A 27615-nucleotide genomic window follows, 5' to 3' on the forward strand; every position below is an offset into this window, starting at 1 on the left:
ATGTTATATTGTGTTTAGCTCAAAGCTTATTTGCTAACCTTCATGCATATGATGCATTTCACAGTACCTACAACAATACTATAAATCTTCTGAAAATGTTTTCATTATATAAAAATAACAATACAGCATTATACCATGAACACTAACTATTGCTTAGTTTATTATCATGTATTTATACAATATTTAGGTATGTGGAAATTAAAAAGCTGTTTTTAATGTGGCATGGTATGGTACAATTATAGTGTAATGTGTTGCACATGAAAATCTGGCAAAGGCATTCCTCGTTGAAGGCCACTCCGATGGTCAAAATGTCAGATTCTTTGCCTTTGTTCTCAAATACAACCTCGAGTTGGTTGTGCTCCTGTAGTTTTCATCATTTTGTGATCTCTGCATTATTTCAACATTGTGTGTCACAACCTTGGGCTGGCAGGAGAGCCAAGAAGGATGTGCACTCATCTTGGGGCTGTCTCGCCTTGGTTAAAATCTCGATGCAGCTATAAATTGTCACCCTGGTGTTTCGCAAGCAGGTCAATCACGCATCAAGGTGTGCACCATCCATCAGGCAGATGTTAACCTGGGGACGCATCTGCGAGCACGAGTCAAGAGTTGATGTTAAATGTCACACGATATCTTTCACGAAGAGTAGGTGAGATTATCACTGGCACCCTGAACAGATAACAAATTCCTGCCCATAACAACCAGTATAACCTTTGCTGAGGAACTGCTTTGGCAGCACTGATGCTCTGTCAATAATATGGCACATTTGATTGATTGATCATCCCAACTACACCCACATCTCTGATTTTGAAGTAGGGCTTCGTCAGATTCAAATTTAGATGAGCACTCAGTAAAAATCATAGTGACTACAAATAGCAGCATGGTACAACTATTTCCTCCAAGGACAGACTCTGATGTCTTCAAAATATCATCTCTTACAGTGAACTTACTTTTTAAATCCTCAGAAAAAGCTTTAAGTACCATGCATACAGTTGTTTCATCTTATAATCTCAACCAATTACGTGTTTCCTACAATGAATTTGCAAATTAATGATGAAGACTCATCCTTTGGATAGTCAAGATAAAATCCCTTGATGTAATCACACCTGATAGCACCAGCTGAAAGCTGACAATAAGAACTTGCACTTGAGCTGCTTAGTGAACTGTTGATGAATGCGATGAGGGAATTGGGTGATGTGTGAAGCATGGTCTGTACATCCAGGCCGACATCAGAGATAGGCGGCACTGGCAGAGTACGCTTGCGACTTCGCCGAAGCAACGTCCGTGGGCTTGGGACACATGTAGCTACGGGGATAACACATTGGAAACACACTGTCGATACATGTATGGTGATATAGAAGTCAGAAATTCAGAGTGAAATAATGTTGAAGTTTTCAAATAGAAAACTAAAAAGGGGGAAAAAAACAGATATTTCTAAAAACTGAAAATCACTTGATCTGATAACTATTTTTGAATCTTCCCATTTGCATCCTTATGAGAAAGAAGCAGCAAGGGCAACTGAAAGGTTTCCTGAACTAATTCTTTTTCCTTTATCGAAAGTGATGCAAGATATATTTGAAATCACTGCTTTCATTATGGTTTCATTCAAAAATCTTTTGAAACAAAGATTTTTGTAATTTATCTGATACGTTTTGTACCTACGAGCCACCTCCCCCGACTTGCTTCCCACCATGGTGATCTACGTGACCTCAGAGCACCGTATTGTTAAAAACACAGTCATGTAAATATATTTTCCAACTCATTCTTGGTGTCTTTCCACATCCTCTTGTGCATGCCAGGTATTCCATGATTGTCACTATTCCACTTTCTATTTTGGGTTTGTACACGTCACATGTTTGGAAGTATTGCCTCAGTATCAACATCGACATCGACATCGACATCGACATGACATTATCACATGATCTGATTCATCTTTGCCTGACAATTCAGCATCAAATTTGTTTTCCAAGTTGGAAGAATATCTCCTGTCAGTCTTTCTGCATTGATGTAGTCTCCGTGTGTGTGTGTGTGTGTGTGTGTGTGTGTGTGTGTGTGTGTGTGTGTGTGTGTGTGTGTGTGTGTGTGTGTGTGTGTATGTATGTATATATATATATATATATATATATATATATATATATATATATATATATATGTCGAAGCTTGCAGAAGAGCTAGTCCGAGTATACTGAACAAATGTGGATGCAATGGGACAAAAGGAAAAGCAGAGAAAGGGGAAAATACCAATAGCAGAGCCAAAGGCCAAGACAGAGGGAGGCAGACAAGCAATGGATGTGGGGAGGAATGGGGGCAGGGGAGAATGCATGTGGTGGACAAGATGGATAAAAAAGGGAACTCTCAGGAAGGAAAATTGTTTCTAATGAATTTTCTCATGATGATGTCATATCCAGAACAAAAGGCCCACTGTCTTAAGGGAGTATTTTTTTTCTTTACGAGACAGGTACTTTTTGAACTGCACTAGGGTCAATACTGAGTTATATTGGATAAATAAATACAAGAGTGCCTGAATGCACTGCACCACAAAATGCTGAATGTCTGGAGATTGTTCAATCACACACTTCTCTTCAGAGATTCAAGTAAATGGTGCACCACCAACTCATGTCATCCCTCATCCCGACTCTTGATATTTTCTACCCCCATTAACCCAACCCAACACAACCCTCTGACTTTCAGGTTAATGTGTTTGCTCCCCTCCTCTCTCTCCTCTTTTGTTATTACCTCAATCCCTTGCTTATTGTATCCAACTGCGGCCCCACTGCCACAACTTTGCCTTTTTATCCTTTTGTCAACTTACTCTTCCATTAGACTAAATTTTGTCAACCCCAAAAATAAAAATAAACATTTTACCATCATGCTTTCTTTTTTATTGCTGACCTGTTTTTGAAATATACTTCATGATGATGTACATTCATTCTTTCGCTTAGAGTAGGCGAGCTATTGGCGGCACCATGGTCAAATTAACCAACCAGAACAACCAATTTTGGACAACAACCAACTGCACGTTGAAGAAGAAGAAGAAGAAGAAGAAGAAGAAGAAGAAGAAGAAGAAGAAGAAGAAGAAGAAGAAGAAGAAGAAGAAGAAGAAGAAGAAGAAGAAGAAGAAGAAGAAGAAGAAGAAGAAGGAGAAGAAGATAATGCAGATTCAGTCATTCAATGTAAGGTATTTTCGAACACAAGTCTCATGGAGGAGCTACATCATATGGATACTAAATAATTTATATTAACATTTGACTAAAACAATCAAACAGAAGACCAAATACTGCATTTAGTGTCATCCGATCTCGTCTTCAATTATCCGACCCTTCTTCCCACCCACGGTACACTGAATCCCGTGGTGAGGGAGATGGTCTGAAACAACTTGCCGACTCTTCCTGGAAGGCAAATCTGACTGAAGGCAATCTCAGTGCATTCCATGTAACAAGTATGTCCACTCTCAGGAGAGGCAGAAAAAAACATCTCAAGAATGAACTTTCAAACTTGTCTCTCTCCACCAAAACCCGGTGGTGTGTTGTTAAGTCTGTCTCTGGTGTATGCTTCCCTTACATCCCTTCCCTCTCTCCGAGTGGCATCACAGCCGACTCTGCTCGTGAGAAAGCCGAATGTCTCAATTCTGTGATTGCTTCCAAATATTATCCCCATCCCCTCACTCTCAGTACTCACCCTTCTCTGCCATACCCAACTGCTCCTGAACTCTGTCTTTTGCACCTGAGAATGTGGAGAAGGTTCTTTCAACCCTCGACTCTGACTCTGCAACTTGACCAGACGGCATCAGCTCACATGTCCTAAAAACCTGTTCTGCTGCTCTTGCACATCCGTGCTCTGTGCTTTTAACTCGATCACTTACCCTACGATGTCTTCATCTGCTTGGAAATCAGCCAACATCACTGCATTACATAAAAAGGTGCAAAAACTGATCATCTCAACGACATCAGCTTACTTCCAAATCATCAGCAAGGTCAAGGAATCCATCATCACAGTTGATATGAAATCCTTCCTTTTCTCCAACAGCCACATCTTAGATCACCAATTTGGATTCAGATCTGGTCACTCTACCTTGAACATGCTGCTTCTATTCACCAAAAAAAGTGGATGGAGACCCTCAATGCGAGACATGAGATCAGGGCCGTCTCTCTGGACATCTCTTGTGCTTTGGAAATAGCCTATTTAGTTTATAATCAAACAGGTTTACGAATTTCATAAGGAAGAAACAGTGGTGAATTTCAGGTGTAATAATGAAGTCGACAGTCATGTCACACGCTGCGAATGAGGGATGTCTCTGGAATAACCGTTGAAAAAACTAAATAAATCAACACATCACGATTTATCATATGATTGGAAGTAAAGTGTTCCAGATTAAAATATGCACTAAAATTACCTGAATGTACCAATTACTCATGCAGATGAAGCCAAATCAAGCGCGACTGTTTTAAGCAGTATTTCTTCGATCAACATAAAAGAATGAACGTAAATTGGGTGTAAAATTTATGTGTTTCATTGTTCCGTTATGCTCAAGGGACAGCTGCGCGTGTTAACACGCGTGTGTGTGTATGATGAATTGGAAAACAAAAGTGACCACCCTCTACTCATTTCTTTCAGTGCCTATGCCCAATTCCACATTGATTTATGATGCTGCCCCTCAAGCTGACTTGTATATCATTAATTCAAGAGTAGTCAAAAAGGTGCCTCGTGATTGGGTGAAAAAGTAAAAAAAAAAACCTTTAAAAAACCCCAGAAACCTCGTCCTTCCATCAACAATATATATATATATATATATATATATACAGTATATATGTATATTTGCACAAAAATTACCCCATGCTGCATTGGTGACATAGATTCATTTTCCTGTCATGTGGGCCTGATGTGGCAAATATATTATGCAGATGAAAGAATTATTTATAGAGCCAAATGCAGAGTTGGAAATGGATAAGGAAAGGCCAGAACGCCTGAACCTCCGATCAAATTAGAAGGTGTGGCATCTCTTTAATGAAAAACAAATCATTGTTTGTGTGGCTCTCAGTTATTTACACAAAAGAGCAAGCCATCAATACACAGGTGGTATTTTCATTTGGGAATAATTTGGATACATATTTGCGTGCATCGGAATGAAAAAAGAAATGGAACTAACAAAGAACAATTGAAACGTTCTGATTGAGCTGACAATAGTCATGACTTCTAACTGAAGGCAAATGTAAAAAAAATCGAGACTTTTCAATAGATCTAGAAATACCCCCAAAAAATAAAAACAACACATCACCAAGAACAATCAGGTTAGGTATGGTCAGGTGGCCTTTTGCAAAGCCGTTGAATAAATTACCCTACATTTCTGCTGTGATGTGATGAGACGGGGTTATGGACTGATGGAAGAAAGTTGACTTATCCATTAAATCTCGTCACACCTTGCAGGATAAACAGATGGTTTTACAAATGGCAGAAAAACCTAATCACTTGTTTGACTTCATATTTACTGTAATAGGATAATTCAGGCTTCTGGAAATTTGAATGATGGTCGAGAAAATGTTCAGTGCTGGTATATTAAAATCCATGTCATCCCACTGCAAAACCTATTCAGTCATATCTATACCTCGTCTAAGGGTAACCCATTCAGAACGCAATGATATAACCTGCTCAGTCATATCTAAACCTGACTGATTGACGTCACGTTTCCAGCTGTACGAGTTCTCTCTTCATGGCCAAATGCTTCATGATGGTAATGCTATCATCGATTGTATGTGTATAGTTGAGGACTGGTTTGAGAACATGATTATAGACTTTAAACCTATGTCTGACTGTCAATGTCTCTGGATATGATTCTGATCAAGTCACATTAAGGTTTTTCTAGACCATTCCAGAAGGATCCAACCATAGCGACTCGCTTCTCGGATGCAACATTCCCGGGCGTAAGGTGGCACTGCGGTGAGAACACTAAACTTACAACTCGCATGCTGTAAGGCTCAAATCCAACGAAAGGCAGAGATATTAAGGAGTTCGATTCCAAACTTATGAAACTTGAACTAATCTTGCAAAATTATCCTGTCACTGTAGGATTGTCAGTAAAAACCCAGCTGGCTCTCAAATGACCTGGGAAGATGTAAACGCCTGCACTGCTTGTTCTGGTAAACATTTGTTGCCAATCTACATGTCGTGGTTGATTTTTAAAAGGGTAACTTGGGATGAAAATGAAAAATTTTGCTGAGAAAAAGGCAGCACCACCCACGTCATTTATAACCAAATCCTAATAAAATTATTTTTGAAAACTTCATCCTTCTGGAGAAATAAATACCAAACATCAGTACATGCATTAGGAGTTGGCAGGATAGCCGAGGCACACTCATCTCTGAGGTGTCGAGCTTGGGTTTTAATTTCGACTCAGCTATAAACTATCAAACGCCCCACGGATTGACATCGGCTGGGTGTCCCATGTGCTCTCATTCGTTGGTGAATGTTAAAAGATCCCACGGTGCCTTTCGTGAAGAGTAGGGAAGTTATGGCTAGCACCCTGAACAAGTTCCAAGACCCTCGCCTAATGTGCAGGAGCACTCCATCAGTGGCACAGCTACACTTCAGTAATGATGCAACCGGTAGGCTGAATTCACAATGAAATCCCAGTCCAACATGCATTGACTAACAAACAATGATTTGAAATTTATAATCTGGATTTGATTCCAGGCCTTATGGCCACCACAATTATAGCCAGATAATGTTCTCACCAAAATTGGAAGAACTGGACTATGAGATACATTAGCAATTATTCCATTTCCATCAGACATCACTTCTTTGTGAAGAGTGGAGACAGAGATTAGTGAAGTTACAAATAAATATATTTCACTCTCCAATAATATTTGAGGAAGAGAAGTTCAACATTATTATATACATTTAGGTGTGGAAGTGAGATGGAGGGGCATTCATACTTCACCACCATCACATCATTTTCTGCTCTTCAGCGCATCAAGTCATTTGTTGGAACATTTGTGAATGCAGCCGAATGCTACGAGCAGGGTTGTGGCAAGAATGGAACTCATTGCCACAATACTGCCCACTGAAATTTAGCACAATCTTCCACGTACTAATTGTGTTGCGAGAGTGTGAATACTTCCATGTAAATAACCTCCTACAAAAAAATTCCGAAGTTCACCGATTAACTTCCTTGGTGGAAGCATTTTCGTTGTCGACTGTAGCATTTAAAAAACGAAGTTTGGACCTTCAACTGGTTGCAGGAGATTGAGGGATGATGCTGGAACCGGCTTGGTTGTACCAAAAGCCAATGGGTGTAGCAATTCTGCACAGGGCGTGTGGTGAGCAGCAATCATGGCCAGATGCTGGTAATACTCGGTCGGTGAAGCCGTAAGTGTACCTGGAAGCAAACACAATCACCTTCTCATCAGCCATAAAAAAGGAGTGCAGATTCAAAACATATTCAAACACAATACAAGTTTACAAGTCACAATTAAAAAAAAAAAAAAACATTTTTAATGAAAGAAAACCACGTCGGGATGGAATCCCTCAAAAAGACAAACAAAGTTGGAAGAACACCGCAATATGACACGACAATCTTTTAAACCCATTGTCATCACAACATCCTTTGACATTTTTGCATCCCAATCACAACATGAGTTGGTGAGGTGACAATAACGAGCCGATTCGATTTTGGTTAAGGTCCGGATGTAGAACCGGCCGATCAATGGAATACGAAACATAAACTGTTCAGCCTGGCATTGTCATACGCTTTACTGAGTGCCATTCTCGTTGCTATTGACACACAATCACCTTCGACAAAATGTCTAGATATGTTATTATGGCAAGTCATAAAAGGATTGTGGTGTCATTCCTACTTTGTTTGGTTGTTTTTTACTCATCCTATGTTTTTTTCTTTTAGTGTTTTTAGATCCTCGTGGAGGATCTCTAAGTCTTACTCACGTTGTTGTTCTTGTGGACTTTTTTGTTTCACAGCCTACAGTTTTCATCGAAACTTCCTGAAACTTGGCATATATATGTAAAAATACCCCACGCAGACAGTAACCATCTCCGATTTTGAAAATTCCTCCTAGAAAAAAAGTTATAACATCAAAATATTTCCACTAATGGCAATCGCCAAAAAATTATCTCCGAAACTAGGCAAGCTTTTTGAATTCTGTTTGCCGGAATCTAACAGGGCATTAGCAGAGATGAATTACCACACATATGATACATCACTATGACGTCATGTCAATTTTTATGACGTCATTCCTATTTTTTGACATTTTTTGTTTTACAACCCAGAGTTTTCATCGGATCTTCGTGAAACTTGCCATGTGTATGCAGAAAGCCCACGCGCAGGCAGTAACCATCTCCGATTTTGGAAATTCTTCCTAGAAAATAGTTAACATAACATCATAATATCGGCGCTAATGGAAATCGCCTATACCATTATCTCTGAAACTAGTTTGTTTCACAGTCTCCAGTTTTCATTGAAACTTCCTGAAACTTGGCATATATATGTAAAAATACCCTGCGCAGACAGTAACCATCTCCGATTTTGGAAATTCTTCCTAGAAAATAGTTAACATCATAATATCGCCGCTAATGGAAATCGCCTATACCATTATCTCTGAAACTAGTTTGTTTCACAGTCTCCAGTTTTCATTGAAACTTCCTGAAACTTGGCATGTATATGTAAAAATACTCTGCGCAGACAGTAACCATCTCGGATTTTGAAAATTCCTCGTCGAAAAAAAAGTTATGACGTCAAAATATCTCCGCTAATGGAAATCGCCCAAAAAATTATCTCCGAAACTCGGCAAGCTTTTTGAATTCTGTTTGCGGGAATCGAACAGGGCATTAGCATACATGAATTACCGCACATATGATGCATCACTATGACGTCATATCAATTTTTATGACGTCATTCCTATTTTTTGACATTTTTTGTTTCACAACCCAGAGTTTTCAGCGGATCTTCGTGAAACTTGCCATGTATATGCAGAAAGCCCACGCGCAGGCAGTAACCATCTCCGATTTTGGAAATTCTTCCTAGAAAAAAAGTTAACGTCATAATATCGCCGCTAATGGAAATCGCCGATATCATTATCTCCGAAACTAGGCAAGCTGTTTGAATTTTGTTTGCGGGAATCAAGCCAGGGATTAGCACAGATAATTTATCGCAAACCCGATACATCACAATGACGTCATATTCATTTTTATGATGTCATCATAAAGAGGACGAGGATCTTAGCTCATTCGAGCTTGTTTTGGTGACTTGTTTGTGTTGTTTGTTTTTTGTTGCTGTTGTTGCCGGCAGGTGGGAGTGGGACATTATTAGCGATAGATAGTATCATGTGGTAAATTGTGGTTCAATTATGATGTGGAAATCATGTGTTGAAGTCCTTCAGTTCCTGTATGTATTACATTGTAATTAAAATGTGCATGAAATGATGTCAGTAATAGATAAGAGCTCAAATAGCAGGCCCAGTATGAATAATACTGATGGAACTGCAGGTCTATGTGGATGCATCTAATATCCTGTTGCATCACCATAACAAGCAGGGATGAGTCTGAACGAGCACATGTGCATTGAACAGGATTGAGAGTTCGGGTCAACAATGATATATAGCATCATGTTGATATATAGCATGATAAACCTATGTCTAACAATAAGTAGCACGCACGGAAGGCCACCTGGGTGGCTGCATTATATTTTTCCTCCGAGCTAGCCCTATACTTGGCATGGGAGACTGCATTATTAGGGTACCAAGCCTTTCAGGCTGGATAACCTACTATTCAGTCATTTCTCCAAAATAAGCTCATGGAGTGGGTCCCGGTGTCCACCGTCCATCTGTATGTACGTCCGTCAATATTTGATTCCAACATCTTCTCCTCACAAATTACTCAACCGATATGGACCAAATTTGGTACGATGCATCAAGACAGAAAGGTCTCATGGGTATGTGCTCTCCATCCTGAAGTGCCCCCGATAAAAGGGGCTAAAAGGGAGGTTTTACCACAAATATTGGTATTTCATTCAAAAATCTTCTTCTCAGATAAGGACAACCAGATCCCAGACCAAATTAGACATGCGACATCGTGACCATGCTCTAACCTTAAGTTGTGCTCCCCATGGTCATGTCTCCCCTGAAAAAGGGGTCACGGCCTCCCTACTCTAATCCCTCATATTCACGAAAACGTATTTTCCTCACAAACTACATGACTGATTTGAACCAAATTTGGTGCGACACATCAGAACAGTAAGGTATCATGGGGCTGTGATCCCCAACCGGATCCATCCCCTATAGGTCAGGTATGGGAGCATGTGACAGAGCAGCGCGTCGCTGCGTCCACTTTCCGCCAGTACTCCAGGGACCTCCATCTGGCCATCCCCCAAGCAGATGCCAGTCCCATCCCCATCTCCTTGAGATGTCGATCAACCTGCTGCAACCACGAGGCACGTGGTCAGCCCATTGGCCTCCTCCACTCACGAGACTCCCTCGCTGAGAGAATCTGGTGAGCAGGATCAGCATCAGGAAAACGAGCCACATGTCCACACAGCCGCAGCTGATGCTCACGGACTATGCAGGTAACAAATCTCATTTGAGTCTCTCTCAGCAACCGCTGGTTGGACACAAAGTCCGACCAGCGATAGCCAAGGATTCTCCAAAGAGACCTGGTACCAAAGGAATTAAGTCTCCGCCTCAGATCCTTGGTCAGAGTCCAAGTCTCACATCCACAGAGCAAGACTGGAAGCACCGAGGACCTGAAGACTCAGACTTTCGTCCTCCCACACAGGTACCGGCAGCACCACACCCCATGATCCAGTGAATCCATGACTCCCCAGGCCCAACCCAGACGTCTGTTGACCTCTTAGACCATGTGGAGGTACTCGCTATTACCTTCAGAAAATGATTTTCGTTGTGCAGATCACCAATCTGGATGAAATTTGGCATACTTAAACAATTTTAGACGCTGAGTCCAAATCCACTTGTTTCCACGTCGAGGATGTGACAATTGGTCATTTTTGGCAATTAAAGATACACCGAACATTTAAGCACGATTTTGACACAGAAATGAAGAATCAAGGTTAGACTGATATGTACGTCAAAGAAAACTCTTGTGAGGTCTTAAAATGATACAATATGTTTATACAGAGCCCTATTCACTGTTATTAAAGATGTTTATAATTAAAGGTCGTTAACCGAAGCAGTTACATATTTTTACCGGCCGAAAACGTCTGGACCGACCAGACAGGCCTTCAATTGACCAAGGCAACTTTTTGCTTAAAAGGCAGCCACACTGGCTATTAAAGGTAGTTACATTGACTATTAAAGGCAGTTACAGCACCTATTAAAGACAGTTACATTGGCTATTACGGATTAAATCAAAGACAAAGAGACTGCGCGACTCAGCCTGATGAAAAGTAGAACCGCCACAAGAAGATTACTGTCTTAGAACTCCAGTATTTCTTGCTCTGAAGCGGTTGCTGAACTAGGCTCTTGACTGCTGCTATTACAAAACTCAAGTCCACTATTACATGCTAACCAACCTGAATACTACTGTGTAGTAGATTACCACAGCAAAAGCAGTGTGACACCTGCATTCACAGTTCGTCGTCGGAATCATCGTCAGTTCCGCTTTCATCATCCATAAGTTCTATTTCTGCACGGGTCTGTTCATCATTGGCACAGTTTTGACACCCACAGCACTCTGTGCAGGACAGTCCTTTTGACCGGCAAGAACACTGGTTGGTCTCGCATTTCATCTTCTTGCAATTACATTCCGTCGCCTCTAACAGTTCCTTTGGCGCTGGTGGTTTGTTCAGCCAGTGAACAGTCAGTACTCCATTGTGTTCCATCCATCCGTGAAATGTAGGAGAAGGGGCTTCTATAAACCTCTCAGTCACGCGGTGGTGGATCGCAGACTGATCGTTCACTCTTTTGCAATGCAGCATCAGAGCGTCGCTTGTAGGCGGCAACTTCTGTTCTCCCAGCGACTGGCTGCAGAACAGCTTGGAGCGAGCCTCATCCACACCCTTCATGGTCGGCTGATTGTACATGGCGCAGACGAATTGTTCCAGGTCGTGAATGATATTCTGATCTAGCATGAATTCTCAACCAATGCTCCCGAAACAGGTGATGAGATGGGGACTCTTCATCATCAAGTCAAATGGCCTTGTTTTGCCCTTACCGTGGAATACACTGGTGGTATCACTTCCCGTGAAATTGTGCAAACTTATCAACGCATCGCAGACAGAACTTTCCAGGGCATTACTCAGCTTCCTAATGTCAACGACGATAATGTCCTTGGGACTTCCTGGGACCAGATGGAAATTTCGTGCCCAAATCGACTTCGAGTGAGCCAATGCCAACACAAACACATCAGTGTCGAAACTCTCCATGCGCACCGACTCTTCATTCTGTCCCACGTGAGCGGCATGTAGCAGGAGCTTCATGTCAGCTACCTCATGGTCACATTCAAGTTCAGGTACTGACGACACAGTCATGACACCATTCGATGCCTCGATGTTCTCACATTTGCCGGCATGACCGACGTACAACAGCATGTCGCCCAGTTTTGATGGAGAGATGTTTCTCGTCCACAATTCGACGATGAACTCTATCAACGCCTCCTTGTTGACTCTGCTCAGGAGATAATTGGCCCACTGTTTTGGAAGGGCTTGATCGCGTCCATGGATGGTTCGCACCTGAAGATCGCCCACCCTGCCCGCTCGTCTGGCGTACTCCAGGCACTTGATGTTGATACTTGGGTAAGTATCAAACACCACATCCAGTCTCGAAGATTGGTTATGTCGTGCTTTGGCCACTACGATGTTCAGCACCATCTCTTCCAGTTTGCCGAAAGTGTTAGGCAGTGAACCAGCCTTTATCACCTGAATAACGGCCATTCCATCCACAATCGTTGCACTTTGGATAGGCCGAGTGTCCACACGGCAATTGGGCCACAGTTTCAGTATATGGTTGCTGAGTTTGGCTTTGTCCATCTTAGCAATCGAACCATCACCAGATGCCAGTGGGAAATATATGTTCGCCAGTGGGTATGCGAGCAGATCGTGGAGTGTTACATTTCTTTACTCGCCAATCAACAGCAGTCGTGTGAAAAGACAATATTCATTCGCAATTTCAACCTTCGGCGTCTGCTGGTGGGGAGTCGCCGACTTTCCTCACGCCTTCAAGAAAGTTGCCAATTTGGCCTTCGAAATCGGACTGAAGAATGGGACCTCACCCGAGAGAAGCCGATCACGCATGAATTGCACGACAGCATTCTCTCCCTTGACATACGCGTTCATCAAGTCCGTGGAAGTGGCTGACGGTGCGATGACACCTGAACTAATATTGACGAGTTCAAGGTGAGTGCCGGAGAAAGGGTTAATCATTTGAAGTACTGTGTCCATCACTTGTACCACCGCTACTTCGTTCTTCTTCGAGCTCGACACATCCAAATCCTTTCTCGTTCGGGGCTCATCGTGGATACCCGCCATGGACTCACATTTCCTTGTGATTTCCGAACGTGCTGGTTGGGACAGGATCCACTTCTTCACAGCTGTGTTTTTCTGAGTGTAACCAATGATTCCTCCACTGGTCTTGCTGTCCCTATTTAAAGTTTGCTCTATGATCTGATCACATGCAACCTATTAAATCCATAACGAGTATGCCGTTGGGCAGTCCATTTGCCGTCCATGAACGCTTGATAGGTGTCTGGGTGCAAGTGCTCTAGCCCGGCCATTTCCAGCCAGTAAACGGGTAAGTACCTTGCATAGTTTAGGTGATCGTACCAGGGCATTGACGTTCTCGTGATCGCAAGGTGTTTCAGCCAGTTCGAAGTACGAGTTGCCCGTATAAGCTCTAGTGCTAGCTCCACCATTTCCAAGTAGGAGCACCAGAATGTGAATGTTTTGCTCGCTGTACATTGATGCTGTCTGAAGTCGCTGTCGCGTGTGAACATTTCCGAGACCTCTTCCGATGACAGTAACTGTTCGAACAACGGAGACGGAAACGTTTCCTGGAGACGCTCGATACACCTCTCGAATCGCACACGCGTCTCCTCTGCGAGGGAGTCCATGAAGGCCTGGAAGCATAGTCTTCCTAGCGCTTCGTAGACGAGCTTGTGGCAGCGCAGACTCCTGTTCTAGTGGTGGCCGTTTATTACTGAATTTGCAGAATGCTGAGCGACAATACCAGACTCTATTATGAGGTCCAGCAGACCTGCATCTCTGAATCTTTTGCCGATCACGCCTCGGAAGCTCATGAGTTGGTGGAATTCACCGAGACGAATTACCAACCTTTCTGTCAACTCCGGGTGCAACCAACGAATCTCCTGCGCCTTACTGTAGATCGCAAGGTCGAAGACTAGAACTACTTCTTCACGTTCCAGTTTATCAGCCATATCGATGCTTTGGCGTAGGACCGTGCAAATGGTGTCCAGTTCCGTGGGTGGTCTCGATCACGGGAAGGTAGATGATGGCTGACTTGGTCAACTCTTCATCCCGACAAAGGAGGGTGTTGTACCCAGTCCATGTTGGCAACCGCCCGTCCATTTTCTGGACCGTTTTCATTGTGTAATAGAGCACATCCAGCGATAGCCCGTCCTCTTGTGACGGACTGATGTCAATGTCACAACTGTTAGTCAGGAGGCCCAATGCAGAATAGTGTACGACCCTGCTGATTCCGTGTTAGAATAGTGCAACAGGTGTAAATTGACTGTCCAGACACACAGAAACGTGAATCAACTTGTTGCCAACTCTGGATATCGATGGTATGGCCGCCATGACAGTTTACAAAATGGTCGCCATTAAATACACTTTTCGTCATATTTCAGCCGCAAATTGACATGAAATTACAAAATTAGGGTCGATTTCCATGTTTTTGAGCATGCCTGAGCTGATGGGAGTATAGAAAAAAACATTGCTCCATCCATTTTCTAAAAATAATATGACTTGTTTTTCACTATATTATTTTTAAAGAAATGTTCAGGCTCGAATTAGAATGTCTGATTATACAAACCACAATCAATGAATTTTACAACTTTGCTATAAAATGAACCTAAACTACATAACTGTGTGTTTTTCTGTTACCCAGGACTAACTGAAAAATGAAAGCTGCAAGATTTCTCACAGGGGGTTCAAGGGATCGAGAAGAAGAAGAGCATGTAGACTGGAATAAATGCTTTATTTGCCAGGACAGTTCAAAAACTAGCAGTCAACGCCACTTCGAAAGACTACAATCGTTGGTGTGAAAACTGTAGCTGAATGTTGCAAAGAAAGAGAGAAATATAATGACGCTAAATATGTTGACTCATTCTCAAGAATCAGAAAATATTCTGTACCGGAGCATGTCGAAAAGATTCAATGGCACAAATTCTGCTATAGTGACTTTACTCACGCACAAAAAATAGACGGACTGAAGTCAAGGATTCAGCCACAATCTGTGACTTACGCAGAAGAGATACCCACAACATCAGGTTCCTCAGAGAAATACCATGTCCCAAAGTCACTAAGATCCGCGCACAGCGCTATGGATTGGTCAATATGCGCTTTCTGCCAGACTGACATTCCTGGAAAAGCTGGTGTCCTGACAAATGTTGAATTTGATCACACATCATCCAGGATGCTTAGTTTGGCCCAATTTGACCCCACCATGCATCACAGGTTTGCAGGTGTTTCAGACTTGATGGCAGCTGAAGGTAAATATCACCTCAAGTGTTATGTTTCTTTTCGCAGAAAGTATAAAAAGGAGAGTGGAGAGAAAAACCAGTCTCCTGAAAGCATCTGTTTCAGAAATGTGATGAACCAGCTTGAGAAAGAGCTGCAGAAGGGACATGTGTTTACCCTGAAAAACATCTGGGAACACTACAGCATGCTGTTATTGAATGATTTTGGAATTGAGGCTGGAGCCTACAAAAGCTACAATTTCAAGCAGAAAGTGGAGGTTCACTTTGGTAGTGACAAGGTGACATTCGTGCAGCCATTGGATGTCACAAAACCCTCATAGTTGCGTCCTCAACTGTAACAAAGTTTGCCATGAGAACCGCCGTGAATGATTTATCTGAAGAAGGTGAAAGTTCTGAAGAAGATGAATTGGCCCAGTGCAGTCTGCCTCATCATGAGAACGAAATCCTTAGCTGGATCTTCAGAGTGGGCATAAAGATTTACAGTGACGTAAAACACTCTCCAGGGCATAGCATTATCGGTGGACTGAACACAGAAAATGCAGAGCGAATTGTACCTGAAACCCTGTACATGCTTGTAAAGCTTCTTTGTGGTGGTGACAGCACTGACAAGATGGACAATGAAGAAGCGGATGAGACAGATACCAAGAACAAAGTTCTGAGCATCTGCCAAGACATTATTCATGTGGCTTCAGGAGGCAAAAAACTGACCCCCAAACACCTGGGCCTTGGCCTTGCTCTTCACCAGGCTACACGCTCAAAAGAGCTTGTCAATCTTTTTCATGCAGCTGCACACACAGTTGGGTACGATACAGTGAGGTGCATTGACACAGCAATTGCCAATGATGTTATACAATGCTTCTGAGATAATGGAAATGTCATGATCCCAAGGAACTTTCTCAACATCCCAACTACCACAGGATATTTGAGATATTCTAATGACAACATTGACATAATTGAGGAGACGCTGACTGGGTCTGGCACTTTTCATGCAAGTCAGTGCGTGGCCTCAGATGCAAGGGAGAACAAGAGCCAGTGATGGACATTCAGATTAAACCTGGCTGCTCCAAAGTTCTCAGTGCACTCGGGAACAGGATGAATGCTAAAATGCTTGGTGAATGGGCAGATTCTGTTGCAGATCATATTAGTCATGTTTTTTCCAACTATTGCTCCAGGGTTGATCTTGCCTTTGATCAGTATAGGAAGAAAACGATCAAATCAACAGCTCGAAGTCAGAGGATACGGGGCAAGAAAGCAATCAGAAGAGACGTGCAAACAAGAAGCCAGTCCATGGGGCAATGGAATACACTCATCTGCCTCGATGAAAACAAAGCTAGCTTAGCAAATTTTCTATGCACAGAGTTAGCAAACAAGTTCCAGAATCACGAACAGGAGCTGGTACTGAATGGAGGCTTCACAGATCCTGCAAAAGTGTGGACGTCGTCAGGGAGAGATGTCTCACACTTGTCATCTCCTGAGCACGAAGAGGCTGATACTCGCATTCTTCTCCATGCCAAGGAAGCATATGAACAGGGGTACATGCAAACTGTTGTTGTTAGCCGGGACACTGATGTCCTCATTCTCCTTGTTGCCTATCAGCCGCATCTCAGTCCCTTTCTCTGGATGAATGCAGGGACACCCAAAAAGCAACACTACATTCCCATTGACTCCATCAATATCCCAGATTCGCAGAGGGAGTCACTTCTGGAATTTCATGCAGTGACAGGTTCAGACAGCACAAGCCAGTTTGCTGGAATTGCGAAGCGCTCTGCATGGGCTGTCTTTCAAAACAACTCCCACCTGTTGAATAACCTAGGCAAAGAGGAAATTCCTGATGAGAGTGTGATTGCAGATGCTGAGTCATTTGTCTGCAGGCGTTATGACCCTCATGGCCAAGATAACTCAATTCAGCGAGTAAGATGTGATCTGTTTCTCAGTCTGACCAAAGCTATTGAGAATCTGCCTCCAACTCGCGATGCTCTGATTCTACACATCAAGCGAGCGCACTACCAGACTTTTATGTGGAGAAGAGCCTTGGAATCTGAACCACATCTACCTGCACCTGAGAACTGTGGGTGGGAACAGGTCGTCAAAGATGGCAACGAGACATTTCAGCCGCGACTCATGACTGCACAGCCTATTACTGCTTACTGTGTAGAACTGACGACATGCAAATGCCGTGGGTCATGCTCAACTCGACGATGCAAATGTACACGGAATGGACTGCCTTGCACGAAAGCATGTGGATGCAAAGCCCTTTGTAGGAACCCGTTCAGTGTACAAGCCGATCAATAGCTCTGAAAATTGTACTTGGGTGTTCTCACAACACTTTTCTCTTCTGCAAAGCAACGTAATTTTGTGTTAGAAAGAATCTGACAGCTGTTGAAATAACCTTTGACTGACTGTAAACCCATCTCCATCAATAGTGCTAAACATTTTCTTTTTCACATTTGTTGCTCATATGTGCATTTTCAATTTCGTCTTTAAGTTGTCAATTATGTGAAAAGTTGTGATCCAGTACAAAAATAAAGCACAAAATAGTGTTCCTCGTGTCAGATTACATAGTATTTCACAATCATGACAAATTTATGGCTAGTACAATTTGCAGTAAGAAAAAGACTAAATCTGATGGTGGCCATTTTGATTACTGTCATGGTGGCCATAATATTCAGATGCAGACTTGGCAACAAGTGGAACTAGACTTGGTCATGCCTCGACTCTTCAAAAACACCAGTTGCACCATTCTAACATGAAATCAGCAGCGAACCTATTTTCTAGGCTAGCTACAGATTTTGGCTTCTAGACTATGTAAAAGGCTGTGGTCCCTTGCCTTTTCCCACCACCATACTTGAGAATGGGTGGCTTGTTACCAACTAATGACCGCTGACGACGGCTAATTGGAGTCACTGGACGAGCATGCTGATTCGGCTCAGAGGGTGCGTCTTGTATCATCAATCCATTGGTGTGGTGAGTGGTCCCATGACCGGTGAGGGTCTCCTCACTGAAATCGATGTTATCGTACACAAATATTGTCGGTACATTTTTGAGGCAGTTTGAGGGCAGTTTTCCCTCCTGATCAATCTGCAACAGCGCCAAAGCAGTTTCCAACACCTGTGTAGTGCTGACTGAGACACAATGCCCAGGCTTGTTGAGCAGTCCAAACAGTGGAGTAGAACCAGTCCAATGTTTCACAGTCAGGCCCAATGCATAGGACTTCGGAGTAAACGTTTGACCCCTTGATGCTATAGAAACAACATCTTGAAGAACAGAGAGCATTTTCAGATGAATATGCCATGGGAGTTCCACAAATTTATCCAGGATTGGCTCGTTTGACAGGCCCGCTATCCATGCAACAAGGTTGTACAATGCAACAGGGATGGCTCTTTCAGAATTTGAAATGTCGAAGTCAGGAGCAAGTGGTGGCCATGTAATGTCCACACTTTGGTGTTTGTTCAGGTCATCCCTCACCACGAGTGCTCCCGAGTATAGAACATGTAAATTGAGGCCTGAGTCACCCTGCTGTGGAACCTGGCTGGCTTCATCCACTGTAGTTGACTCTGTTTCTGTTGTAGAGTTACTGTCTACAACAGCAGCCTGAGCAATGGAACCAATATCAATGTCTTTCATGTACACCACTTCGCTCTCAGACATTTTTGGTGGACGATAGAAAATCATGTCTGGGTACCGTTCCTGCAGTCTTTTCTTCAGTCTTGTTGCCTGGTAGTTGGCCTTATCCTGACCGTCGCATACTCTGAGTAGGTCATTGAACATCTCACACAACTTCTTCATATGTATAGATTGCTTTCCATCAATGAGTTTTACCTGGATTACTTTATCACAGAAAATGTCAAATGTTGAGTCATAGTTCACTTTCTGAGTTTGGAGTTTACTTTCACTCTGTCTGTGTTATGTGTCATTCACATACTCATAATAACATTTACGGTGATAACAAACTGCCAGCGCCACACAGTCTTTATCCTTTATAGTTGTCATTATTCTCACATCACGTTCATCTCTCCTCTGCTCAGCAGTTTCATTCAGCTTTCCTCCATCCTGTGTTTCTGCCAGGGACAAGTGATCACATTGAGATTTTCCTTTGACTCGGATGAATTTGTCTTTTTTCTGGCATATCACACAAACTCTTGGCAGTACACCAGCTGATTTGTCAGCCACCCTTTCAACAGAGGTTCTGAGGGATTTTCTACGTATTTTGTGTTATGATTGCCCCTCTTCTTCGAGTCCGCCCACCACCTCACTGGCTCTCGCAGAAACTGCAGTAGTGCTGGCTTATGATTTCCTTTTCCTGGCTTCAGCACGTTTTATATGATCATTGTTACAAAACGACGCATAGCAGAACCGGTGACGGCGGCATCCGCAGGAGGATCCGTCATTGGCAGCAGTTTCATTATTTGATCAGCCAGCAAATGGCATTTGTTGATAGTTTCGCTATCTGTGGTGTCGCACCAAGCCTACGCACACTCTCATACCTTATGCCAGCTCTTATCCGTGAATTGCGTTACTTTCTCATCTTCCTCCCCGCACAAGTGTATGAAACAACGCAAATTTGGTTGTTTAAAGACCAAAAAATCACTCGAAATCACACGACAACCATGGGCGCCGCCATCTTGATTTGTTGTTTCCTGGTCGTTTCCTCCGCGATTACAAGCACGCCTCGCCCACTTCACGGCGGTAATTTTAAATGGTAATAACTGTGGGTGTGTCAACTTGTGCATATGGAAACAAGCAGGAATTTCAATGGTGTGTTCTCATTAATGTACAGGGTGAATTTCGTTTAGATTGGTGATGTGCACAACGAAACTGAACGAACCCACACACCTCCACATGACCTATCTGACTCACAGCCAGCAGAGACATGAATATCACTGTCAAGGAAAGTGAATCTCTCCACGACCTCAACGTCCTGACCATAAACAGGCACAGACAGGACAGCAGCATCCAAGATGTCATTGGAAGCCTGGATCTTAGTTATGACCCAGGAAACCCATAATCCCAGCGGCTCTGACTCCTCATTCAGCACCTCGAGGGCCCACGAAAGGATATCTAAAGTCTCCGCAAAGACGACTGCATCATCTGTGAAATTAAGGTCAGAGATCTTGACATTCCCAAATGATGCACCGCAGCTTGAGCTCTCCGACATCCTCCGCAGGATCCAGTCCAAACAAGTGCGGAAAAGTGTGGGAACCAGTACACACCACTGAGGAACTCCAGTAACAACTGGAAATAAGTCAGAGATGGTACCACTACATCTCACAGCACTCTCAGTACCAGAGTAGAGTTCAGACATCAGATCAATCAGTTTTGGTGGCACCCCACGAAGACCAAGAATCCTCCAGAGGGCATCCCGATTCACTAAATCAAATGATTTACAGAGATCAACATAAGCTGCAAGCAGCCCCTGCCAAAACTCTTGTCTGTGTTTGGTGTGGACCCGAAGAGCAAGGATACGGACAATTGTTGACCTCTTTGGTGTAAAGCCTGACTGCTCTGGATGCTGGTTCTCAAGCAGATGGTGGTGAACCCGAGCAAGAATTATCCGAGGAAAGACCTTGCCCGACACTGAGAGCAGCATCACCCCTCGGTGGTCGTTGCAGTCATGGCGATCACCCTTCCCTTTCCTGATAGGGACAAAAAGGCCCCTCTTCCAGTGAGTTGGGATGATGCCTGTGTTCCTGGCAAAGCACAGAACTGCATGCAATGACACGAGTGCAGTATTTCCACCAGCCTTGAGAAGTTCAGCATGGATGCCACAGATCCATGGCACTTTACCCCATTTCAACCGGTTCACCGCAGCCTGTGTTTCCACAAATGAAGGTGGACCACAGTTGATTGGAGGGTCAGCAACAGTGATTGTAACACCTCTGATGTCCAACTCAACAGCTTGTGGATCAGCCTGGTACAACCGCTCAAAGTAACCGGCCCAGCGGGACTTCACTTCGGACTCCTTTGTCAAGAGCCTGCCATTCTCTGCTCTGACTGCAGTGCTCCGTGGGATGGGCTTGGACGAGCGGAATGCAGGAATTCCCCTGTAAGCAGGACGAGAAATCAGTTGACCACAGGTGATGCTCTACCCCCTCACAGATTCCTCGCACATAGGCCTCCTTGTCCACCCTTAGAGCATGTACAGTTTTATGCCTCAGCTCCCTGAACAGCTCAGCTCTGCCATTCAGCCTTGTCCTGCGACTCTGGTCAATTTTATCCAGTGTTCCTTGAGAGACAAAATTCTTCTTCACCCTCCGGTGAGTTCCAAGACATTCACCAGCAACATCAATGACGGTGGTCTTGAAGGCACTCCATACTCTTCAGGACCTCCCAAAGCACGCAGACCCCCCCCCCCCCGCCCAAATCTCCACTCAGCTTGCTCGCAAACTCCTCAGCTACCCTCTCATCCTTCAGCTTGCCAACATCCAGCCTCGGCTGGGATGGTACCATTCTCCTGGATTTAAGGTGCAACTTCAGAGTTGCTACAACAAGCCGGTGGTCAGTATTGAGGAACTGAGCACTCCGGTAGACCCTGCAGTTCTGGATCATCCTCCAGTAACCATCAACGAGGACATGGTCAATCTCCTTTGCTACACCACCAGCGTTGGAATACCAAGTCCTGTGATGAGCTTGTGGGCGCTGAAACCATGAACCAGCCAGTCCATGTGAGTCCATGACTTCTTGCAAAGTCAAGGAACTTAGTGCTATTCAGATTCACAGTTCCACACCCATGGGGCCAACTCAGGTCTCATAACCATCCCTAACAGTTCCGGTCGATGCATAGAAATCCCCCAAGATGAGAAGTTATCTCGCGTGGTGCACTGATCAACCACAGACTCGAGCGTGGCATCGAATGCATCATTCACAGTGAGATTGCTCGCTTCAGTCATACTACAAACAGAGACGAGGGAAATGACACCCAAGGAGTCATGAATCCTTCATCTCATAATACGCTCGTTAACCAGTGTTACCTCAATTATCATTGGAGTCAGTTTATTGGACACAGCTACAGCAACTCCTTGGGCATGGTAACCATCAGAGTGACCAGACCAAAAGTAGGTGTAACCACCAACCATGATCTCGCCACGATCTGGTCTTTGAACCTCAGAGAGTGCTGCAATACCGATGTCCAAACGCTTGAGCTCAGATGATTACAGAGACAGGTGATCATCCTCTCTTTGGAATAGGACATTCCAGGCACCCACCTGAAGGGACCGCCTCAGGTTAATTCAAGGAGACCGCCGTCTGGTGGACAACACCTCAGCACCACCCTGACACACACTACCGCAATCCAACCCGGGAAGGTTACCTGTGTTTTTTCTCCTCTCATCAAAGAGTGCGGGTCCCGAAGGCTTTGCCCCAATCCTGTCATCCGGTGAGCTGCCTTGCAGAGGGCTGTACAGGAGGTACTCCCACGGAGCGGGTTTTCAATTTTCTTTGCGCTTTTCTTGTGTTTTGCACTGTGAAGGGTTTTAGGTGTCGTCCACCAGACGGCGGTCTCCTTGGGTTAACCTGAGGCGGTCCCTTCGGGTGGGTGCTTGGAATGTCCTATCCCTAAGAGAGGATGATCACCTCTCTCTGTTATCATCTGAGCTCAAGCGTTTGGGCATCGGGATTGCAGCTCTCTCTGAGGTTCGGAGACCGGATTGCGGCGAGATAATGGTGGGTGGTTACACCTACTATTGGTCTGGTCGCTCTGATGGTTACCATACTCAAGGAGTTGCTGTAGCTGTGTCCAATAAGCTGACCCCACTGATAATTGAGGTAACACCGGTCAACGAGCGTATTATGAGATTAAGGATTCGTCACTCCTTAGGTGTCATTTCCCTGGTCTCTGTTTATGCTCCGACTGAGGCGAGTGATCTCACCGTGAAGGATGCATTCTACGCCACACTCGAGTCTGTGGTTGATCAGTGCCCCAGACGAGATACACTTCTAGTCTTGGGGGATTTCAATGCATCGACTGGAACTGATAGGGATGGTTATGAGGTGTGTGTTGGTCCCCATGGGTCAGGAACTATGAACCAGAATAGCACTAAGTTCCTTGACTTTGCAAGAAGTCATGGACTCGGGGTGGCTGGTTCATGGTTTCAGCGCCCACAAGCTCATCGCTGGACTTGGTATTCCAACGCTGGCGGTGTGGCAAAGGAGATTGACCATGTCCTCATTGACGGTCGTTGGAGGATGATCCAGAACTGCAGGGTCTACCGGAGTGCTCAATTCCTCAATACTGACCACAGGCTTGTTGTAGCAACTCTAAAACTACACCTTAAATCCTGGAGAATGGTACCATCCCAGCCGAGGCTGGATGTTGCCAAGCTCAGGGATGAGAGAGTAGCTGAGGAGTTTGCGAACAGGCTGAGTGGACACTTGGGGGGTCTGGGTGCTTTGGGGGGTCCTGAAGAGTTGTGGAGCGCCTTCAAGACCACCGTCCTTGATGTTGCCGGTAGATGCCTTGGAGCTCACCGCAGGGCAAAGAAGAATTTTGTCTCTCAAGGGACACTGGATACCATTGACCAGAGTCGCAGGGCCAGGATGAATGGCAGAGCTGAGCTGTTCAGGGAGCTGAGGCGTAAAACTGTACGTGCACTGAGGGTGGACAAGGAGGCCTATGTGCGAGGAATCTGTGAGGGGGTAGAGCATCACCTGTGGACAGGTGATTCTCATCCCGCTTACAGGGGAATTCGCGCATTACGTTCATCCAAGCTCATCCCTCGGAGCACTACAGTTCGAGCAGAGAGTGGTAGGCTCTTGAGAGAGGAGTCTGAAGTGAAGGCCCGCTGGGCCGGTTACTTTGAGCGGTTGTACCAGACTGATCCCCCAACTGTCGAGTTGGACGTCAAGGGTGTTACAATCCCATTTGCTGACCCTCGAATCAACTGTGGTCCACCTACGTTTGTGGAAACACGGGCTGCGGTGAACCAGTTGAAACGGGGCAAAGCTCCAGGGATCTGTGGCATCCATGCCGAACTTCTCAAGGCTGGTGGAAATGCTGCACTCGTGTCGTTGCATGCAGTTTTGTGCTCTGCCTGGAACACAGGCATCATCCCAACTGACTGGAAGAGGGGCCTTGTTGTCCCTCTCTGGAAAGGGAAGGGTGATCGCCAAGACTGCAACAACTACCGAGGGGTGACGCTGCTCTCAGTGCCGGGCAAGGTCTTTGCTCGGATAACTCTTGATAGGGTTCGCCACCATCTGCTTGAGCACCAGCGTCCAGAGCAGTCAGGCTTTACACCAAAGAGGTCAACGATTGACCGTATCCTTGCACTTCGTGTCCTCACCGAACGCAGACGAGAGTTTCGGCAGGGGCTGCTTGCAGCCTATGTTGATCTCTGTAAAGCGTTCGATTCAGTGAATCGGGATGTCCTCTGGAGGATTCTTGGTCTTCGTGGGGTGCCACCAAAACTGATCGATCTGATGTCTGAACTCTACTCTGGTACTGAGAGTGCTGTGAAGTGTGGTGGTACCATCTCTGACTTATTTCCAGTTGTTACTGGAGTTCCTCAGGGATGTGTACTTGCCCCCACACTTTTCAGCACTTGTATGGACTGGATTTTAGGGAGGATGTCAGAGAGATCAAGTTGCGGTGCATCATTTGGGAATGTCAAGATCTCGGACCTTGACTTTGCAGATGATGCAGTCATCTTTGCGGAGACTTTAGACATCCTCTTGGGGGCCCTCGAGGTGCTGAATGAGGAGTCGGAGCCGTTGGGATTACGGGTTTCTTGGGTCAAAACTAAGATCCAGGCTTTCGGTGACATCTTGGATGCTGCTGTCCTGTCTGTGTCTGTTTGTGGTGAGGATGTTGAGGTCGTGGAGAGATTCACTTACCTTGGCAGTGATATTCATGTCTCTGCTGGCTGCGAGTCAGAGGTCAATAGACGTCTGGGTCGGGCCTGGGGAGTCATGGATTCACTGGATCAGGGGGTGTGGCGCTGCCGGTACCTGTGCGGGAGGACGAAAGTCCGAGTCTTCAGGTCCTTGGTACTTCCAGTCTTGCTCTATGGGTGCGAGACTTGGACTCTGACCAAGGATCTGAGACGGAGACTTAATTCCTTTGGTACCACGTCTCTTCGGAGAATCCTTGGCTATCACTGGTCGGTGATCTCAAGTCAGGTCAGGTTCGATCTGTGACCTGCTACAGGTACCATGTAAACCTGTACTAACCTGTTCCATGGTCGGGTTGTCGGCGACTAAACCGTCTCCCCCACCAGGTTTTGTGGTGAGGGGGGTGTTTGGATATGGACACCCAGCAGGATTAAAAACAAAACCTGTCAAAGGGCGGAGGAGCTCCTTGTGAGCCAACGGCCATCCATATCTAGTGCCCAACTGTGTCTGCGGATGTCCTCCTGCAGTTGGGTTACTTCTTATTAGGAGGTTGGTGGCAGGATTTGCACTCCAGCCACCATAAAACCCTTCATTCCACAAAACGTAAAAACGCAAAAAAATCTGAAAACCCACTCCGTGGGAGTACCTCCTGTGCAGCTTCCCTTCGCAGGGCAGCTCACCGGATGACGGGATTGGGGCAAAGCCTTCGGGACCCCCAATCTTTGATCGGAGGGAAACCACGGGGTAACATCCCTGGGTCAGATTGCGGGAGAGTGTGTCGGAGTGGTGCTGAGGTGTCGTCCACCAGACGGCGGTCTCCTTGGGTTAACCTGAGGCGGTCCCTTCGGGTGGGTGCCTGGAATGTCCTATCCCTAAGAGAGGATGATCACCTGTCTCTGTTATCATCTGAGCTCAAGCGTTTGGACATCGGGATTGCAGCTCTCTCTGAGGTTCGGAGACCGGATTGCGGCGAGATAATGGTGGGTGGTTACGCCTACTATTGGTCTGGTCGCTCTGATGGTGACCATACCCAAGGAGTTGCTGGAGCTGTGTCCAATAAGCTGACCTCAATGATAATTGAGGTAACACCGGTCAACGAGCGTATTATGAGATTAAGGATTCGTCACTCCTCAGGTGTCATTTCCCTGGTCTCTATTTATGCTCCGACTGAGGCGAGTGATCTCACCGTGAAGGATGCATTATACGCCACGCTCGAGTCTGTGGTTGATCAGTGCCCCAGATGAGATACACTTCTAGTCTTGGGGGATTTCAATGCATCGACTGGAACTGATAGGGATGGTTATGAGGTGTGTGTTGGTCCCCATGGGTCAGGAACTATGAACCAGAATAGCACTAAGTTCCTTGACTTTGCAAGAAGTCAAGGACTTAGGGTGGCTGGTTCATGGTTTCAGCGCCCACAAGCTCATCGCTGGACTTGGTATTCCAACGCTGGCGGTGTGTCAAAGGAGATTGACCATGTCCTCATTGACGGTCGTTGGAGGATGATCCAGAACTGCAGGGTCTACCGGAGTGCTCAGTTCCTCAATACTGACCACAGGCTTGTTGTAGCATCTCTAAAGCTGCACCTTAAATCCTGGAGAATGGTACCATCCCAGCCTAGGCTGGATGTTGCCAAGCTCAGGGATGAGAGAGTAGCTGAGGAGTTTGCGAACAGGCTGAGTGGACACTTGGGGGGTCTGGGTGCTTTGGGGGGTCCTGAAGAGTTGTGGAGCGCCTTCAAGACCACCGTCCTTGATGTTGCCGGTGGATGTCTTGGAACTCACCGCTGGGCAAAGAAGAATTTTGTCTCTCGAGGAACACTGGATACCATTGACCAGAGTCGCAGGGCCAGGCTGAATGGCAGAGCTGAGCTGTTCAGGGAGCTGAGGCGTAAAACTGTACGTGCACTGAGGGTGGACAAGGAGGCCTATGTGTGAGGAATCTGTGAGGGGGTAGAGCATCACCTGTGGACAGGTGATTCTCGTCCCGCTTACAGGGGAATTCGCGCATTACGTTCATCCAAGCCCATCCCTCGGAGCACTGCAGTTCGAGCAGAGAGTGGTAGGCTCTTGACAGAGGAGTCTGAAGTGAAGGCTCGCTGGGCCGGTTACTTTGAGCGGT

The 27615-nt window shown here is 45.1% G+C and overlaps 1 protein-coding gene across 6 annotated transcripts in view; it reads right to left on the minus strand.

Annotated features, from left to right (window-relative positions):
- Positions 1–27615, minus strand: part of LOC147014271 (transcription activator GLI3-like) — a 200252-nt gene that overhangs the window by 27916 nt on the left and 144721 nt on the right. For all 6 annotated transcript variants that reach the window (XM_085852107.1, XM_085852108.1, XM_085852104.1 and 3 more), the window contains exons 6-7: positions 7217–7369; positions 1104–1302 (exon numbers count right to left, since the gene is read on the minus strand). In XM_085852107.1, coding sequence (XP_085708233.1) covers positions 1104–1302; positions 7217–7369 — 352 coding nt within the window. The remainder of the gene's footprint in view (positions 1–1103; positions 1303–7216; positions 7370–27615) is intronic.

The sequence above is a fragment of the Eptatretus burgeri genome, chromosome 13 (assembly GCF_056783735.1).
Source record: "Eptatretus burgeri isolate ZD-2024b chromosome 13, Ebu_testis_v1, whole genome shotgun sequence".
Lineage (NCBI taxonomy): Eukaryota > Metazoa > Chordata > Myxini > Myxiniformes > Myxinidae > Eptatretus > Eptatretus burgeri.